Source organism: Schistocerca nitens, chromosome 5, assembly GCF_023898315.1.
Source record: "Schistocerca nitens isolate TAMUIC-IGC-003100 chromosome 5, iqSchNite1.1, whole genome shotgun sequence".
NCBI classification, from domain to species: domain Eukaryota; kingdom Metazoa; phylum Arthropoda; class Insecta; order Orthoptera; family Acrididae; genus Schistocerca; species Schistocerca nitens.
In genome coordinates, this window is record NC_064618.1 from 221,240,383 (window position 1) to 221,261,758 (window position 21,376).

At 44.4% G+C, this 21,376-nt stretch overlaps 1 protein-coding gene across 1 annotated transcript in view; it reads left to right on the plus strand.

Annotated features, from left to right (window-relative positions):
* The first annotated feature begins 2,356 nt into the window (after positions 1-2,356).
* Positions 2,357-21,376, plus strand: part of LOC126260107 (uncharacterized) — a 191,736-nt gene continuing 172,716 nt past the window's right edge. The window contains exon 1 of the mRNA XM_049957338.1: positions 2,357-2,926. Coding sequence (XP_049813295.1) covers positions 2,404-2,926 — 523 coding nt within the window. The 5' untranslated portion in view covers positions 2,357-2,403. The remainder of the gene's footprint in view (positions 2,927-21,376) is intronic.

Genomic DNA, 21,376 nt, shown 5'->3' on the forward strand with positions numbered 1-21,376 from the left:
ATTACATTTTCACCCAATTTGGGTGCATAGATCCTGAGAAATCAGTACCCAGAACAACCACCTCTGGCCGTAATAACGGTCTTGATACGCCTGGGCATTGAGTCAAACAGAGCTTGGATGGCGTGTACAGGTACAACACGATACCACAGTTCATCAAGAGTAGTCACTGGCGTATTGTGACGAGCCAGTTGCTCGGCTACTGTTGACCAGACGTTTTCAATTGGTGAGAGATCTGGAGAATGTGCTGGCCAGATCAGCAGTCGAACATTTTCTGTATCCAGAAAGGCCCGTACAGGACCTGTAACATGCGGTCGTGCATTATCCTGCTGAAATGTATGGTTTCGCAGGGATCGAATGAAGGGTAGAGCCACGGGTCGTAATATATCTGAAATGTAACGTCCACTGTTCAAAGTACCGTCAGTGTGAACAAGAGGTGATCGAGACGTGTAACCAATGGCGCCCCATACTATCACGCCGGGTGATACGCCAGCATGGCGATGACGAATATACGCTTATAATGTGCATTCACCGTGATGTCGCCAAACACGGATGAGACCATCATGATGCTGAAAACAGAACCTGGATTCATCCGAAAAAATGACGTTTTGTCATTTGTGCACCCAGGTTCGTCGTTGAGTACACCATTGCAGGCGCTCCTGTCTGTGATGCAGCGTCAAGGGTGACTGCAGCCATGGTCTCCGAGCTGATAGTCCATGCTGCAGCAAACGTGGTCGAACTGTTCGTGCAGATGGTTGTTGTCTTGCAAACGTCCCCATCTGTTGACTCTGGGATCGAGACGTGGCTGCACGATCCGTTACAGCCATGCGGATAAGATGCCTGTCATCTCGACTGCTAGTGATACGAAGCCGTTTGAATCCAGCACGGCGTTCCGTATTACCCTCCTGAACCCACCGATTCCATATACTGCTAACAGTCATTTGATCTCGACCAACGCGAGCAGCAATGTCGCGATACGATAAACCGCAACCGCGATAGGCTACAATCCGACCTTTATCAAAGTCGGAAACGTGATGGCACGCTTTTCTCCTCCTCCTACGAGGCATCATAACAACGTTTCAGCAAGCAACGCTGGTCAACTGCTGTTTGTGTATGAGAAATCGATTGGAAACTTTCCTCGTGTCAGCACGTTGAAGGTGTCGCCACCGGCGCCAACCTGGTGTGAATGCTCTGAAAAGCCAATCATTTGCCTATCACAGCATCTTCTTCCTGTGGGTTAAATTTCGCGTCTGTAGCACGTCATCTTCGCGGTGTAGCAATTTTAATGGCCAGTAGTGTAATTCAGACGCGGGCTTCTAGATATGTTACCGGCAAGTTCGAACAACAAGCAAGCTTCCGGCGATGCTCCGGGAGGGATGCTTCCTTGGAGGGAAGTCGACGTTCTTTTCGGATAACACTAGTGAGAAAATTCAGCGAACCGGCATTTGAAGTTAACGCCAATGTACGTTGCGCTTGCGGACCACGAAAATAAGATAAAATTATCGCTCATACGGAGGTATACAGACAGTCGTTTTACCCTCGCTCTATTTGCGAGTGGAACAGGAAAGGAAATGACTAGTAGTGGTACAGGGTACCCTCCGCCACGCACCTTACGGTGGCTGGAGGAGTATCTATGTATCTGTAGGAAGTTTTGTTCACACTCTATGACAGAATTTATTTGGTGTAGAGGCATTGTCTGTAGATTCGATCTGTGTTCTGTTTGAGATCAAAACTGAAACTTTTGCTTATATTCTATTTATTGTTGTAATTTATTAGCCTGTGCATCAGCTTTGTCAAGAAATTGCATGTACTGACTGTCATCAGTGACATTACATAGTTCAAAATACAATTCATAAAGCAGTTTAGTTAACTTGCGTCGTATAATGACCATGCTGTTTGGTAATTATCGCGGGAGTGATAATAGAGATGTCCTAGTTTCAGTGTAGCGTTGGAGAGGAGAGTGTATTATGAGATGTTACTACAACAAGGCCACATCGCTCTCGCCAATGAAAGTGATGGAATCTGCCAGGTGCTTGCAGCTGCTAACATTTTGTAGCTATTTTGCTTTAGAGTGCCTGTCGCAGCTTCTTTTTTCTTCCTTACTGGAGTAAGGCTTTCCTCGCCGTGCTCCTGTCTTGCATTCGCTCTCCTTTTCGATTCTACTCTTCAAGCAACAAGCCGACGTCGAGTGCATAACGTCTGCGAAAAACGAACAGTGAGTCTATCTCGCAGACTGCAAGGAGGGGACAGGAAGGACGTTAGTGGTGGGGCTGCGCCGGAGGAGGGGGAGTAGGGAAGAGGGGTAGACGCGGCACTTGTTATCATGCCGCGAGGCGCGTTCTACCAGTCTGCCGGCGTCGCTCGTTTCTGGGCGTGGTTAGTGATTTGAGCGTCGTCGTCGTTTCTATGGCAGCAGGAGAGCTGTCACTGTTCCGAGAACAGCCGCCCTCAACCTGCAGGCGTCTGCTCGGAGGTGTGACCTCGGGCGAACGAAGTTCTAATGCAAATGAGAGAGCCTCTGGGAGAGACGATGATTTTGATGACGGCGACAAGTCTGATGGCGCCGAGGGCCAAGCGGACAGTTGCGAACCTTCCTCCCACTCTGCCACCAGCCGTACCACAGAGGATCTGGACAGCTCTGAACAGCTGCATGGCAGACTCACTCGTCAGTCGATTACTGAGCACGTCGACCCCGGCGCATCGCGGGAACAGGAGAGAGCAGAAGATGGCGGCGTCATACAGAGCGAAGGAGACGTCTTGGAGGTGCTGTCTTCTCTGTTGCACGGTGAACAGACCTTGGAGCATCTGGAAGTATCAGATTCACAGGCAGTCACCGTCGGCAACGTCACGTATGTCTTGGGCGATATCAAGATGAAGGAAGTGGTGCAGGAGAACACTCTTAAGCAGCAGATGTTTGTGAAGAAGCAAGGTAAGAAATTACTATGTTTATAAGTAATTATGATCGCGTCGGAAGAGCGGTCATCGGATATGCGTTGCTGGATCAAATGAGGTGCAGACCAAACAAAACGAGCGCAGAATCGCACGTGAGATCGTTCCAGTGAAGCCATCGATAATATATAAGGCACGATCAAAAAGTTTCCGTTTGAGGGCGTTGCTGCAGCGTATAAGCAATGTAGCGCGACTCCTATGCGGGTATATAAGCAACGATACGTAGATAAGGGATTAGGGCGGCATTCATGTCTTTCCGACGTGCATGCGGTAGATGTGGAAAAGTCACTGTGGCGACGTTATTACCACGTGCGACCACACAGGACCAATGTGCTGTCATTCTTATCTTCGCTGCAGAAGGACAAACGCCAGTAGACATCCAGCGGAGAATGAACAATGTGTATGGGGCAACATGCCAGTCGAAGCGTCCCCATGTCCATGAAAACTGCGCCAAGGATTGGTGCTGCTTCGTGATAACGCATGTCCCCATATCGCAAATGTCGTAACCCAAAACTGGCGCCAACTGAAGCTGGAGAGACTCGAGCGTCCGCCCTATCGTTCTGACCTCTCCCTATGCTGTTATCACGCCTTCGGTCCATAAAAAAGCCCTTGGAAGGTCGATGATTCCTGTCAGACGAGGATGGGCGGCAATCAGTTACGGGCTTCTCCACGCAACAGGGCACAGTGTTGTATCAACAGGGGATTTTCAACCTGGTGCGTCAATGGGATACTGTCTCAGTGTTCAAGGCGATTTTGCCTGATTAGCATACCGAGTCTGGACTGTAAGGCCTTCGAACGGAACTTTTTTGATCGCCCTTTAAAATTCACTGGGATACTGGCCAAACAGTTTCATTCTGTGCTCACGACTCAAATTTTCTAAGAAACGTTCATCACCTGCTAAAATGAGGCACCTGGATGTTGATAAATGACTGTATTTCATTTTGTTACCTTTAACGTCTGTTTAGTAGATCACATATTTGTTACCAATACAGTTTTAATAGCAACTGCTGCCATTTTAAAGTTATTCTGCCTTAACTCTGGATAAGAGTTTGTTGGTTCATTTAAACCTCAGTGGTTGATTTTATGGGCTGTTCTTGTTGATAAAGTACTTATTTTGAAGACTAGGTTGATGCGGCTCTCCACACTAGTCTACGTTGTGTGAGTCTTTTCATATTTCCATATCTACTGCACTCCACATTTCTTTGTATTTGCTTACTGTATTCACGCTCTCTACAATTTTTATTCTCCACTCTTCCCTTCCTTACCAAATTAACTATTACTTAATGTCTCACGGCGTGTCGTATCAGTCTAACCCTCTTTTAGCCAAATTATGTCATAAATCTGGTTTCTCCCCAATTCGAATCGATACCTCTCCTTCAGCTATCTGTTGTACCAAAGTATTAATGATTATTCCGTAGCAGTTCTCGTCTCATTTGTATTTGATAGTCCATGTATGGGCAGATATGACCAAATGTTCAAAGCTTTCTCATGACTTGTCTGATGTCCACCTGGACAAATCAATCAAAATTACTTCATTTTCACAAAACCGAGTAAATTAGTTTTGTACGCGTGCGTCTGACGGAGCCACAACCAAATTGAAAAATCACGTACAATGTAAGCTTTTCTCTAAAAAAAACCACGAGCAAATAATCAGTGGTTCACGATTGCTTTCGGTTTGTGATTCAGGGCGAACAAGATCATTTTCCGACGGATAATAGTGGTAAAATACGTTATACTTTCTTTCTGCTTTCATTTACGTTCCGTTATACAGATGCTACTTGAAGGAAATCATTTTCCTGTGTAGACTGTTTTATTTTGAAATCACTTTATTTCATAATTTCGCACCCACTGGGCATTTTATAGCGACCAGTCGAATCTTACACCGACTTCAAGAAATTACTAGCTAAGGTCCCATGAAATAACACACACTATATATATATATATATATATATATATATATATATATATATATATATATATGGGACCTTAGCTAAACCCTGTACTTGCTGCTATACTCCATGTCTTCCAAGTAAGAAATAAAATCACACACACATATATATTTTGTGTGTGTGATTTTATTTCTAGTTTCTTCTTAAAGAGTGCTTTCGGTTTGTGATTCAGGACGAACAAGATTTTTTTCCGACAGATAACAGTGGTATACTTTCTTTCTGCTTTCGTTTGCTTTCCATTAGACAGATGCTATTTGAAGGAAGTCATATTCCTGTGCAGACTATTTTATTTTGAAATATAATCACTTTATTTCATGACTTCGCACCCCTGGGCATTTTCTAGCGACCAGTCGAACCTTACACCAACTTCAAGAAGAAACGAGAAACAACATCACATACATTATGTCTTCCAAGCAAGAAATAAAATCACACCCCAATATATAGTTTGTGTGTGATTTTATTTCTAGTTTCTTTTTGAAGTTATTTATATGCAGCAGAGTCACCAATAGTTTTGAACGCTCGCTCTCCAATATTGTTTTGAATCGACAACACGTCTGTACATACTTCTATTACGATCGGAGCACTGTAACTCGAGCCGACTTGAGCTGAGATGTCGCGATGACGTCATCACGGCTTATCAGTATATGCACTTGCAGTGCAGTCAGTTGTTTATTTTTTAGCCATCGTGTCTTACGATTATTGCAGCCGCTACCTAAGATGTCACATTAACTGCGCGTAACCAAGGAACGTGTGTTTTTAATAGGAAATATGAAACATCAAATAACTGGACACGAATTACCATCAAATAAATAATACAACATAAGGGAAGTAAAATTAAACTTTGATGAAACCGCTGTACTTGTGGTTTACGAGTGCATTATATTTCGGCAGAAAGCAAAACTTCCGGTAAGAACTGTTCAGCATTGTCCACAAAAACTTACTGAATTGTTTCGAGGTGGAGAAAATTGCGAAAAACGCAGAAAAGTATCAAGAAATGTTCGAGCGCCGTGAAGATACGTTTATAAATAATTTGGATAATTTATTTGATATTGCACATGCCAATGCCCTTGAAACAGTCAAGTTGGAATAAGACACGATGTTTTTATTTCGGCGGAGAGAGACTGGGCGTGAAGGCGATGTTGCAGGCGTAGACCGAATACTTGCGGATAAGGAAGAAACGGCGAGGCAGAGAAAACTTGATAAACTGAAAAGACAAGAGAAACAAAAGAGCACAGCATCTTCTTCTATATCTTCTGTTGTATTTCCTTCATCATCATCTGAAAAATCATATAAGGCATATTTAAGTTCAGATGAAATTCATGTTGGTGACGCTGAGTTTCTAGAACGTACTTCTGAGAGTAGTTCATTGAAGAATGCTGCAAGGTGAGACGCCACACATTTTAGTATTGAAAAATTAGCAGCTGCGTTGGATGTGCCAGCTGAGTGTAAGAGATTGTGTATATATGCTTTAGGCGACAGGAGAGACACTTGGTCACAGTACAGAAGAGATCCACATGAATAAATCTTCTCTTTATAGATTTAGACAGAAGAAAAGAAGAGAATGGTCTCAAACAATTAAATCAGCTTTCAATAATGATATCTTTGCTTTTCTTACTGTGCACGGGGATGGAAAACTGCATGAAACGTCGGGGACCCAACGAAGAAAGACTTCTAACCATTGTTACATTTGGGGACTGTGAACAGCTCATTGACGTTCCAAAATTACAGAATGGTTCTGGTAAAGAGCAAGAGAACGTTTTTTGGAATTCATTAACTTACGGGGATATTGAAGACAATGCACAAATACCCTGCAGCGACACAACTGCTTCAAACACTGGCTGTCTTAATCGGACGTACATCTTAGTTGGTCATAAATTGGACAAGGAGTTGGTGTACCTCTCATGCCGTCATCACATATACAAACAAAGAACCACCGTCCGAACGGGCCTTGAATGCTCAACGGTACCGACTGGCCGCCGTGTCATCCTCAGCCTTTAGGGCCTCACTGGATGTGGATGTGGAGTGGCATATGGTCAGCATATCGCTCTTCCAGCCGTTGTTAGTTTTCGTGACCAGTGCCGCTACCTCTCAGTAAAGTAGCTCCTCAATTGGCCTCACAAGGGCTGAATGCACCTCACTTGCCAACAGCACTCGGCAGGCCCGGATGATGACCCATTCAAGTGCTAGCCAAGACCAACAGTGCTTAACTTCGGTGATCTGAAGACAACCGGTGTTACCATCACAGCAAGACCGTTGGCCTATCACATCTACAGGGTGTTACAAAAAGGTATGGCCAAACTTTCAGGAAACATTCCTCACACACAAAGAAAGAAAATATGTTATGTGGACATGTGTCCGGAAACGCTTACTTTCCATGTTAGAGCTCATTTTATTACTTCTCTTGAAATCAAATTAATTGTGGAATGGAAACACACAGCAACAGAACGTACCAGCGTGACTTCAAACACTTTGTTACAGGAAATGTTCAAAATGTCCTCCGTTGGCGAAGATACATGCATCCACCCTCCGTCGCATGGAATCCCTGATGCGCTGATGGAGCCCTGGAGAATGGCGTATTGTATTACAGCCATCCACAATACGAGCAAGAAGAGTCTCTACATTTGGTACCGGGGTTGCGTAGACAAGAGCTTTCAAATGCCCCCATAAATGAAAGTCAAGAGGGTTGAGGTCAGAAGAGCGTGGAGGCCATGGAATTGGTCCGCCTCTGCCAATCCATCGGTCACCGAATCTGTTGTTGAGAAGCGTACGAACACTTCTACTGAAATGCGCAGGAGCTCCATCGTGCATGAACCTCATGTTGTGTCGTACTTGTAAAGGCACATGTTCTAGCAGCACAGGTAGAGTATCCCGTATGAAATCGTGATAACGTGCTCCATTGAGCGCAGGTGGAAGAACATGGGGCCCAATCAAGACATCACCAACAATGCCTGCCCAAACGTTCACAGAAAATCTGTGCTGAAGACGTGATTGCACAATTGCGTGCGGATTCTCGTCAGCCCACACATGTTGATTGTGAAAATTTACAATTTGATCACCTTGGAATGAAGCCTCATCCGTAAAGAGAACATTTGCACTGAAATGAGGATTGACACATTGTTGGATGAACCATTCGCAGAAGTGTACCCGTGGAGGCCAAACAGCTGCTGATAGTGCCTGCACACGCTGTACATGGTACGGAAACAACTGGTTCTCCCGTAGCACTCTCCATACAGTGATGTGGTCAACATTACCTTGTACAGCAGCAACTTCTCTGCGCTGACATTAGGGTTATCGTCAACTGCACGAAAAATTGCCTCGTCCATTGCAGGTGTCCTAGTCGTTCTAGGTCTTCCCCAGTCGCGAGTCATAGGCTGGAATGTTCCGTGCTCCCTGAGCCGCCGATCAATTGCTTCGAACGTCTTCCTGTCGCGACACCTTCGTTCTGGAAATCCGTCTCGATACAAACATACCGCGCCACGGCTGTTGCCCCGTGCTAATCCATACATCAAATGGGCATCTGCCAACTCCGCATTTGTAAACATTGCACTGACTGCAAAACCACGTTCGTGATGAGCACTAACCTGTTGATGGTACGTACTGATGTGCTTGATGCAATGAGTCGCATGTCAACACAAGCACCGAAGTCAACATTACCTTCCTTCAATTGGGCCAACTGGTGGTGATCGAGGAAGTACAGTACATACTGACGAAACTAAAATGAGCTCTAACATGGAAATTAAGCGTTTCCGGACACATGTCCACATAACATCTTTTCTTTATTTGTGTGTGAGGAATGCTTCCTGAAAGTTTGGCCGTACCTTTTTGTAACACCCTGTATAAGCTAATTAAAAAATGTATTTGAATGTAAAGTACTTGGTGTAAGAATCTGTCCTTAGAAGCCTGTTTTCCAACGTTTGAGAGAAAACTAGATGTTATGGACCAAAACAAGAAAAAATTCCAGTAACTGTGGGCTGTAAAATGCATATCTTAAGAGCTATGAGCACTTGTTCATCTTCACTACTGTGGAAAATGTCTCCTCTACTAAACAATTGTCATAGCTTTCAAGGTATGCATTTTAGAGCCACTGTTTACTAGACTTTTCTCCTTCAAATGGCTATATGTATCACATCCGTGAATGCTGATCATTCCTCTTGGCACATCGTGCATGTTGTAAAACCTGTGCGCAGTGAAATTTATTTGAAGGGCAATGGCGGGACTAGTCTGTTATTTTGACAGTCTGAGCGTGAAAAGTGTACAGTATGAATAAAAATTATCTACAGAGCTCCATATATTTGCTTTAGAGCTCTGGTACAAATTACGAAGACGTAAGAGGATCTCTGGTTGAAAAGTTCTACGCAGGTAAGCTGTCTACAGATTAGATCGAAGGTTCGAGGTCGACAGGTTAAGTAGCAGGCTTACCTCTCAGTGGCCATCCAAAATCAGTAACTAGTGAAGAAAATCTGCAGCTTGTTGCATTCGTTGCATTCGTTTGATCACCCAAGAAATATGCAAGAAGAGCTTCCAAGGAACTACAATTTTCCGGCAGAAGTTTAAGGAGAATATTATAAACATAACATCTGAAGCCTTATAAGCCTACATAACTAAACGCCCTAATCGATGTAGATACTGATCGAAGACATGAATTCTGTGTACGTCATGTGATCTGCAGTGAAAGTGTTCCTAACTTTGCCGGCCGGAGTGGCCGAGCGGTTCTCGGCGCTACAGTCTGGAACCTCGCGACCGCTACGGTCGCAGTTTCGAATCCTGCCTCGGGCATGTATGTGTGTGATGTCCTTAGGTTAGTTAGGTTTAAGTAGTTCTAAGTTCTAGGGGACTGATGACCTCAGAAGTTAAGTCCCATAGTGCTCAGAGCCATTTGGAGTCATGGTTTGGGCTGACAGACGCAACGAAGAAGTGATAGGTCCTTAGTTTTTCAATGAGACCGTGACTACGGAAATGTCTCTTGAAAAATTAAGACGAGATATTGTTGAACTGGACAATAAATCCGTACTTGAAGCGGTACGGAACAACCTCATTTTCCAGCAAATAGGTGTTCCACCGTTTACGGATTATATCTCTGTGCATTTTTTGATGACAAGTTTTAAGACTGGATGGGGAGGCGGGGTAAAATCGATAGGCCTCCAAGATCCCCGTGTGATTCTTTTGTGTAGAGGACACTGAAAGACAATGTTTTCACTACAGAACTATTAAACCTACAGAATTTAAAGGATTTGATTGAACAACAATTTGAAGACATTTTCGGTAATAATGGGGAACCATGTAACCAGATATATATATCAGTTATTAAACGATGTCTAAATAACAAATGGAGGACACTTTGAACAACTTCATTACTTTGTGTAAACCATTAAAGATACAAAACACTGTACTGCGTTTTCGGTTACCTGACTTTTGCCGCACCCTGTATATATAGGATGATTCAGTTGCCCCTACCGATGTCGTTCTATGTATCCCGCAATATTATAATTGGTCTTGAAGAAACATGGGCGAGATTGCCATATCCTCTTGCTTGCTACGCGCAAACTATTAGTCCTACAGAAAAAATGAACAAGACCTTATTGTAGGAAATTTAATGTAGTTAAATTTTGTACTGGGATACGTTTTCGCTAAGGCCGTAGCTTTCGAGTTATTCGAGAAAAACGTACGAAAGTGAGCTTTAGACACACCCCCATTCCCACACTCAGCCCCCACCAGTCAGGATATCTTTGCTGCACGACACAAAGCTTTACGCCTCGCCTGGGCCCTTCAACACCGACCATAGGCTGCTGATGACTGGAAATAAGTTGCCTGGTCGGAGCGGATGGACGTGTACGGGTATGAAGAGAACCTCATGAATCCATGGATCCTGCATGTCAGCAGGGGACTGTTCAAGCTGGTGGAGGCTCAGTAATGGTGTGGGGCTTGTGCAGTTAGAGTGATATGGGACCCGTGATACGTCTAGGTACGACTCAAACAGGTGACACGTACAGAAGCATCCTGTCTGATCACCTGCATCCATTCATGTCCATTGTGCATTCCGTTGGACTTGCCAATTCCAGCAGAACAATGTGACACCCCACACGTCCAGAACTGTCACAGAGTGGCTCAAGAAACATTCTTCTGAGTTTCATCAGTTCCAGCGGCCACCAGACTCCCAGCCATGAACATTATTGAGCATATCGGGGATGCCGTGCAACGTGCTGTTCAGAAGAGATCTCCTCCCCCTCGTACACTTATGGAGTTTTGGGCAGCCGTGCAAGATTCGTTATGTTAGTTCTCTCCAGCACTACTTCGGACATTAGTCGAGTCCATGCCACGTCGTGTTGCGTCACTTCGGCGTGCTCCCGGGGGCCTACACGATGTTAGGCAGGTGTACCAGTTTCTCTGGCTCTTCAGTGTATAAAAAGATTGTGTCCCCTGAAAATACCATACACTCATATAATACATGTATGGCATTGTGAAACCCTGCCGTAATCTTATAATTAATACAACGCCCTTGTATCCCTTAATTTGATAGGGTGTAATAACCTTCTACCGACATGGGAAAATTAATTAAAGAAAATGAAATAAGTAAAAGTGGTTGTCGGGTTTCGATCAGAGGGGGCTAAAGCGACAACCAACGATGCTAGCCACTGTACCATCATTTCAGGTGAGATTATCTCTCACTAAAAGGCATCTAAATTAAATCGAAAACTTTGAATCCCCTTTTCTCAGAAATGGTCGAGTATATCGGGATAAGCCGAGACACGTGTTCGTTTATGTGTACTACTTTCCCACTGAGCGAAGTTTCTTGGAAATTTGGTTATGGCACTTGTCTTGTTCTCCTCCTCAGCATGGCGACTTTCCTGCCTGAAAGGTGGATTAGATTCGGACCGAATCTGCGCGACAAATTAGTGGCTGTTAGTCTGCAACATCGGCCAGCCTCATTCTGAATTTCAGGCAGCTTCCCACAGCCATCTAGCGAATGGCGGGCAGATTCTATGCCTTCATTTCAAATTCACAATGCAGTAATATTTCGTATACGAAAACACACGCATTAAAATTTTCTCTGTTCCCAGACTGATAGCGAGTTAGTGTGCATAACTTTCCTTTCCGTCTTGGATCAAAATGATGATCCCATACGAATGGAATCCGGCAGTAGTCATATAATGCTAAATCCTGGAGGATCAAATATTCATGTTGTCAAAGCCATGAATAGTTCCATATGCACCAGGTGAGTCCAGAAATTTGGTATTTCTATATTCGTACTTCGCAAACCACTGTGTAGTGAATGACAGATGGTACATCCCAGTGAACCACGTATTAGGATATCTTTTCTTTCCATTCACGTATGGATCACCGGAAGGATGATAGCTCAGAGGCTTCTGTGCGTGCTGTAATTAGTCTAACTTTGTTGTCACTGTCCATACGGAAGTAATGGTGGGTTGTGGTATGGTCCTAGATTTTTCACTCAACACTGGGTCTTGAAACGCTATTAAGTCGCCTTTTGCGGTGTAGCAGCGCTGAAAGGCTTCAACTGGTAGGGCTTTAACACGCCGGTCATATTCTTTTGAATGTTCTTGAGAGTCGCAATATGACGTCCTTGTAAGACGTTTTACAATTTCAGGAAAAGAAAAAAGTCAGATCATGTGAGTAGTGGGGCTGTGGAACAGTAGGAATGCCCTTTGAGGTCAAAAATTCCGTGATGAAAGTGAAGGTGAGATATGGGCTTTTCGTTATGATGCAGCATTCACTAGTCTTCAATGTCTGGTCTCACTCGATTCATCCTTTCGTGAGCTTTTCGAGGACATCTTTTATAAAACGCTTGGTTGATAGTTTGTCGTGGACGAAAAAATTTTTTTGCTCGATACCCCTTCTGTCAAAAAAGCGAATCAGTATTGTTTTGATCTTTCAATTTGCTCGTTCGAGAGATGTCTCAGTGTGGCACTCCTCACTTTGCCGCTTTGTCTCCGGATCATGATAAAAAAATCCAGGATTCATCACCTGTCATCATACGACAGAACCATTCGTGGGCATCGGCAATTATCTCAAGAGGATCAATGAACACGTTTCTTCGATTGTCCTTCTCCTCAGTTGTGAGAATTTTCAGCGCCATTTTGGCACAAGCCTGTCTCATGTGCAAAACTTCGATCAAAATTTGATGTATGCCGGAAGTGTTTAAGTTTAGCGAGTCACTCATCATCCCTATTGTTAAAAGTTGGTCTGATCTCACAAGAGTACGCACACATTCGACATTTTCGTCGGTTTTTGAAGCTGAACGTCTCCGAGAGCGAGGTTCATCTTCGACGCATTCTCAGCTTTCCAAAAATGATGTTTGCCAGCGAAAAACTTCTGCTGTTGATAAGGAAAATTCCCCCTAGGCCTGTTTCAACTTTTCAAAGGTCACACTCGTGGATCCCGCAAGTTTAACACAAAACTGGGTGGTATAACTTCGCTCTAAATCCCGCTGTACCATTTTCGTAACAACAACAAAAACATAACTTCATTGATGGCGCTCTCAAAAATCACTTAATGGCTGTACGGAGCTGAAACTCAGCATCTGGAGGGGGAGAAAACACGGGTCTATACAAGTAGTTGTCAGTCTCATTACTTTTCTCACACACTTTGTAAAAAGCAGAGACATAGTATCGTATGACTACAAAATCACTGACTCACAACTAGAATCTGTTATCTCGTATAAATACATGGGTATAACAATTTGTCGGCATTTGAAATCTAATGATCTCATGGGCTCAGTCGTAGGTAAGGCTGGTGGCAGACTTCAGTCCACTGATGAGATACTGAGAAAATGCAATGAGTTTACAATGGAGATTGCTTACAAAACATTTGTCTGACGTATCCTAGAATTTCGTTCAGGCACGGGGGACCCATACCAAATAGGACTAACGTGGGATATTGGACGCGTTGAAAGAAGAGCAGTTCGAATGGTTTCTTGTTTGTTTAATCCATGGGAGAACGACCCACAGATCGTGAAAAACTTGAATGGCAGACGCTTCGTAGTGCCCCGCTGCTGCATTCTGTATTAATTCTTCGCCCTTTATCAGAGTGTACATCTGTTTCTTTCAGGATTGTATGGCGCACTCTGTAATGGCACCTCCATGGAAGGTGATGCGTGTGTGGTGATGCAGTAGGTGGTGGGGAAGCGGTGTAAACGCTGTGGCCAATTTACAATATAACTTTATTACTTCAGTTCTGCATGAGGCATGTACGCCTCTCCTCGTGAGCTCTGGACGGTGTAGCTGGCGTCGGCTGTTAGAACGGCGCCCAGTGATGCTGCATCAGGCATCCGGCCCGGCGGCGAAGGCAAGACCACACCAGTCGAGATAGCGGTGCTTCCCCGCAGAGCGACACGCAGCCGGCAGCCCAGCTGGTTTAAGCCTAGTGCACGCGACGACATTGGGTTGCGCCACTCGTAGCGTGGAATGAGTTGCACGCAAGTGGTTTCATATATGACTGTAGACACGGCGACACCAGTATACACTCCAGTTTCGTCGTTTTGTGGGTCCCTGAGTCGTGTCTGACTGGAAGAAGAAAAGACGTCAGCTCGGTTGCTCTGCATCCTTCTGAAATAATTTATAACGGAAGATCCAAGAAGTTCTTTTAATTATCTTAGAATGTCACCAGAACTGTTCACGTTTCTTCTAAATAGAGTTAGTAATTCGATAAGGAATAAAGGTAGTGTAATGCATGAAGCACTGTCGCCAGAACTGAAATTACATATCATATTGCGTGCATTACAACCGAGAACACTCGGTATGGTATGACATGGTTTTAGTTGGTGATGACACTATCTCATGAACACCAATAATTATTAACATTAACAGTAATAATTATTAACATTAGCAACAATAATTATTCGAAACAGGCCGCATTAAGAAGAGAATGGTTTGCAAACTGCTCTCTTGAAGATAGATCTGTACAGTGGCAATATTTCAAAATTCAAACATATGTGAATGGGGAGCACTGCAGCGACGTTTTAAATAGATGAATATTGAATCAAGAATGTAGCGTCTTGAATTTGTGTAGCCTTCCCTCCTGTCAACAATATTCTTTAGCAAAGAGTTGGCCAACTCCAACGATGTGATTTTAGTCTTGTAGACGAGAGCATTGCCACAGCTAGAATGACACTTGCTTGTATTTTTCTTAATTCAGTTGTATATGTGCTCCTAACCCAATAAATTTTGCCCTGCAGCTCAGATACTGTCAAACCATCTATGTTACGATCGCACAGGGCGGCCTCAGCGGCAGCAGTATTATTGTAATCACTATTACTGAAATCCTACAAACACCTATGCAAAGCATAGATATCCAAAAAGCGAACATTATTCTCCGTTCCCCACTTCATATTTCAGTTTGTCAGCACTCTACGATCACACATAACCTCAAAACTCATGCAACTAGTGTCGCCAAAGTTGGAACACGCCGAAAGTGTTTAGTTTCACCAAGGAGTTGCGCAAACGCGCGGCGCGCATGTGCAGTGGCCGGTAGCGCAGTTGTCTGCAACCTAGTGTCGTCGTGTAAGCTAGGCTTTAGGCTCCGTGGCAGCGGAGACGGCCGTGCGCGCGTGGAGTTCTATGCCCCTCGGACAGACTGCGGATGGCTGCTGGCGTTGCAACGCTAGGTCCATCCGAGGGCCTCAGTGTCGGCGGTGACGGCAGACACAGGCGGCAGGCTGGCAGGGCCTTGAACAAAGTACAATCAAGGATCCAGGGCGGTGGCAGATGCAACCTGGCCTCTAACCGAAGGCTGCTGCTGGCGCTGCCCAATCGTCTCGTGGTCCGGCGGTGCTTTGGCGTCGTGATGCGGCTACTCAGCGATGACGAACTGCCCGAATCGAATGACGTCCGTCCTCAAATTCAGCCTCATTTATACTCCGTTACTGCCATTTGTTTCTCTGGAACCTGATGTCTAGTCACATCACCCATAACAAAGAGACTCGCTCGATTGTGGTGTAACGACCCGCTTACTACAGCGTACTTTGCTGCAGAATCACCATGGCGTTAGGAATTGCGACACCTAAAGTCACTGTGCAGACTCAACTACCCTCTCTTCGCAACTGACATACGCATTTATTACTGTGCCCTACATGTTGACACAGTATGGCTGACAGCCAGCGGTGTTAACGCAATACTCCAAGGCGTCCTCCATGCTACTTCCAATCACTTACACTAATGATTTAATATTTTATAATACTGGGCAGTGCCACTGCACTGCCACCCTCCATGGAGAAGATCCAATCTCTCAGGTCTTACTCTGACCCATTACTGTACTCTAATAACAACTATAGTCTTTATCTCTACAGTTACCCAAACTTGTCTATTCCTAACTATTACATAAGTACATTAAATGAATTCGCAAGTGGGAATAAGGACAACCTTCAGCTGCAGAATGGAATGACGATAGCAAAAATTTGTGCCGGACTCGGACTCGAACTTGGGTTTCCCGCTTATCGCGAGTACAGGTCACACACGCATGGTTGGCGACACATGGTAGTTTGGGTCTGGCCGTAGGTCTGTGCGGATAGCCAAATGCTACGGTGACTGCTCGAGTTGCCGTAGTGTCTGTTGCTTCGGACATGCATGCATGTCGAAAGGAACTTTGCATCGTAATCAGAATAACACAGGCACTGCAGCATCTTATTTGTATGCCGATATCGGGCAAGCGATTTTCAAGTACAACGTCTGACTTGTACGGGAGTATAAATAATAGATGTACGAGTGCGCATGGTTGACGACGTATGGAAGTTTGGGTCTGGCAGCGAGTCGTGCACTGACAGCCAAATGGTAAGGCCAATGCTTGCGATGAGCGGGAAATCCGGGTTCGAGTCCCGTTCCAGCACAAATTTTCACTGTCGTCAGCCCATTCTACAACTGATGGTTGTCCTTATTCGCAATTGGGAAGTCATTTAGTGTATTTCATAACGGCCGTAGTCACCGCAGTGCCTTTTCTCATGCACACATGCCCAAAGGAACTTTGCATCGTAACCAGAATAACACAGCCACTGCAATACCGTATTACATAAGAACTATATCAAGTAAGTTGAGCTATCTGTCATTTCTTGACCTGGGTATTAAACCTGGATCGGCTTTCGTCACGCTATGTCGCCTCAAAAAGGGAGAGAAAAATCAGAATCACCATGGCGTTAGGAATTGTCACACTTAAAGTCACTGTTATTTGCCGTCTCCTATTCCGATACTACTCTACATGCTGTAGCATTTGTTCCGCAGTTATCAGTCCTTCTTGGACTGCTATCATTTCGCTTAAGGAGTGGTCCAGATCTGGCTCCCAAGTATCGTTCAGAAAGGTAATATTCTGTTTGGATAAGACCTCTAGTTGTTCGTCTGGCAACCTGAGGAAAGCGCTCCATGTTACCTCCCCTCCCCAAAATGCCTGCTGCCTGTGAATAGCGATTATCTTATTGTTCTACCGATAAGACTACCACAAATAAATATGAGGCGCGTCCAGAAAATAAGTTTCCCGATGATGTTTCCTTTAAATTAGACGTGTTTGGCCGGGAAAATTTCGCATGTGCAACAGATCTATGATGTGAAAATCAAAGGTCCCGCCTGCTGCCAGTACTGCGGCAGCAGTGTCACGAAATGGCGTCCCTTATTCGTTCTCCCGCCGTTTGCGAGGTTTGGTCAGTGATAAGATTCTCAATGAACGAAACATAGCGCCCATCGAAAATCGTCAGCTGTGCAGGTCTACGGGCAGAACATCATGAGCAAACAGATGGTGCGTCGCTGGTATAGGCTTTTTTCCAAAGGTCGTCAAAGTGTCCGTAACGAAGAGCGCAGAGGGCGACTGTCCCTCAGCCATGATCAACTCGTTGGGCTGGTGCGGCAGCGCATCCTGGAGAACCGTCGCTTCACGATTACGCAGCTCAGCAGCAACTTTCCGCACATATCGAGATCCTTGTTACATGAAATTGTCACAAAGGACCTGCTGTTCAAGAAATTATGTGTCAGGTCGGTGCCGAAAAACCTGACACCTGAGCACAAAACGGAACGCTTTGAAACGACACTGACATTTATGCAGCGGTATCATGTCGACAGTGAAGCGTTCTGTTGTATTCTCTTTCGCCGCTTTTATGTCGTCTCGTTGTCTCTGTAGAGCTATACCATGGGAAGCAAGGAGAGTATGTTGATTGGTGGCCGGTATCCTCGATCTATAACACAAACTGCACCCAATTAATAACTGAGTTCTTTGTTCATAAACAAAGAACTACTTAAGTTTCCATGTGCTGCGGTACAAGCTCTCTTCTGTTTAGTCCACATAGCCTCAATTTTGCTGAAGTACAAGTCCGCTATATTCATTATAAGGTCACTATGTGCTGCCTGTCTGTGCTAGAGGCTAAGTCTGCTGCTCCATCTCGATGACACGCTGGAACTCCACGGCGTACACGCTCGAACTAACTGGCGTAACAGGCTCGAAATAACTGGCTAAAAACTGGCACCCCGGTCCGCGGCGGCTATCCTAAATACTGGCGGCTGAGAGGACGTTGTCGGCGTGTTTCCAGCGAGTCTTGTCATTGGCGTCTATCGATACTATCGTAACCTCTATGCCGCATGGAGTGCTGGCGCCAGCGTACGCCAGCACAAGTTCCTCGACAGGATCGTCACGGGCGATGAGATGTGTATTTCTTACTTGACTCCTGTAATGTAATAAAATAAAAATAGTTGTGACTCTTTTTCTTTACTATCAGTGTAATGTAATAGAATGAATATGAACCGTGACTTATATAAAAAAGAAACACACATTAATGCAATGGCTCGGCATAAAAGAGAAATAACTAATGTAGGAATATTATTAACCGTGTAATATGTTGTTTAATTTAGCCTGACGCACATAAGCACTCAGTAAACTAGCTCAGTTCTCAGGGGTTACGGAATTGTAAATACTCATTTGTTTAACTATTAAAACACCACAGATATTCCTCAGTATATGCCTAGTCGACGTCAAGTTAAAAGTTGTGTGCCTGTACCACCAAAGAATACTTCACCAGTCCCTTCACTGTACAACAATAAATTCCGTAACTCAGAATCAAGGTTTCGTCTTGATTCCCAATATAAGATAACAAGCGTAGGTTTTGCAAATGAAATCTTATACCAGAACTAGAATCCTGTGACCAGGCCTTCCTGCCTGGGATGTTATCACGCAACTTTGAGAAAATCTGAAAGTTAATCTTATTAAATTATTTGCAGCGGCCGCTAGGTTCGTAGAATCTGAAAGAAAGGTTTAGTTTTCTAACCGGCGGACGTCTCAACGATGAGCTAAAAGAAAGTTCTTAATTATTTTTAAGATGGCGCCTAACAATGAAGAATTTCTGTTAAGGCCCATGTCTACTCTAGACAAGCAAGGTTTAGGATTACAAATGATTTCAACACGGACACAATTATTAAGTCACAAACAACTCTATTTTCAGTTTTGTTAATAATTACATTGGCTAATACATCAAGATGAACCCTCGTTAAACGCTCCGTACGGTTCGCGTCCAGATCATAAGCCAAGAAGAAGAATAGTAATGACAAAAGAGGTCAGAGTTCAAACAAAGAATCTCAATTCCATGGAATAGGCATACATTGCAGTATAATACATTGTTCCTTGGTAAAGCTCTCAAGTTACTCATACAATACTTGTCATAAAAACATGTAATCTATACATTTCACATTTATGTCCACCCAGGAGAAACAGTACACCCCGGAAACTAACCAGTAGTCAGTGCATTAGCACCACAGTGGATCTCCGGTCAAGACGAAATTCAAACAGACTGTGTCGGCGCAGAAAGCGATGTGCACGGTGTTCTGGGCAGGAAGGGTATTCTGCTCATCGACTTCCTGCCCAGAGGTGAAACAGAGAACAACGACCGTTACAGTAAAGCAGTGTGGAAACTCCGACGTGCCATTCAGAGCAAGGGGCGTGCAATGCTTACTGCAGATGTTGTGCTGCTCCATGACGGCGCTCGTCCCCTTACTGCTCAGAGCACAGCAACTGTTTTGTAGAAATCCGTCTGGGAGCTGTTTGATCATCCAGCATGCGGTCCTGATCTTCCTCCCAGCAATTTCCATGTTTTCTTGCAGCTCAAGAAATTCCTGTCCTCCGGCCAGCATTTTGAAAACGACGAAGACCTGAAGACGACTGTCACACACTGGTTCCATTCACAGGAAGCAGATTTCTGTGACAAAGGAATACAAAAGTTGATCCCACGATATGACAAGTGTCTAAATTCTTTTGGTGACTATGTCGAAAAATAGCTCAAACATCGCTGTACCTGTTGGCAATAAAGTTTTTCGTGCAACTTCGTTGTCTTTGTTATAAAAAATGGGGAAATTTACTTTCTGCACGCGCTTCTATACACGTCTACTACTATGAACATTACAGCCTACACTACACATATAAATAAACTGCACAAAATCGGTACACATAACTTCTCTCTTGACCTTAATGTATAATGAGTCTGCAGTGTATGGACTTTTCTCTCCCGTTGCTCATCGTTTCGCCTTATTTTTTTTAATATTCTTCCTTGCCTTTACTAGCACTTCTCGTGGAATCGGCTCTGCCGCACCCTTGAATGGTCGCAGATGTTCCACATGCACAGTCGTCGTCCTTGTTGGCCACTGCAGCTTCACATTCACCAGTGATATTGTTTCAAATATTTGGTACGGGACCTGGTACCGTGTTAAAACCTTCCTTGTGTTTCTCTTCCGTGTAAATGGACTCGACATCATCCATTGGTCCACCTTATACTGCAGTAACGTCCCCACACGCTTCACTCCTTCTTCCCATTTCTCCAAAGCCTGTTATTTGCTCTTTGTACCTTGTCCCACGCCTCCTTTACTTTTCTTGCAAAATCGTGGACTGCTGCCTTTCTGTCACTCTTCTGGTCAGTTATGTCGAACCGGCATCTTTTTGCTATACGTTACCTTGAATAGTGACAACCCAGCGCTAGTATATAGTTTAGAGTTACATGCATTTACGACAAAGACTAGGTTTGTATCCCAATTTGAATGATTTGAGTCCATGTAGTAACTAAGAATTTTTCCCAGTTGTTCTGTGAATTCCTTCTGTCCTTTCATCAGCCTGTGGATGGACTAGTTCTCAACTTCTTCTCTCTCAGCAACTGACACAATTCCTTCAGCAGGTCCAATATCATCATCTGTTGCACACTGAACTTCAGTATCCACCTATTAAGTAACACCTGTGAAACTGTTACTGCCTGATGGTCCAGCATTGGCACCCTCGCAACGTAATGAGAAAAATGATGTATTACGGTCAGCCCAAAACGATTACCCACTGGTGTTCAGTTGAGTGATTCTGACACGTCCACCCTCATGAAACAAGGTTCTGTCGCTTCAGGCAGTCACTGTAACAATACCTGCTTCCGACTCAAAGTGACTCTCTGTGCACAATCCACACAATTCTTCATATATCAATCCACATCATTTTTCCTTCCTCTCCAAAACTTCTCTGTCACCCTTCTC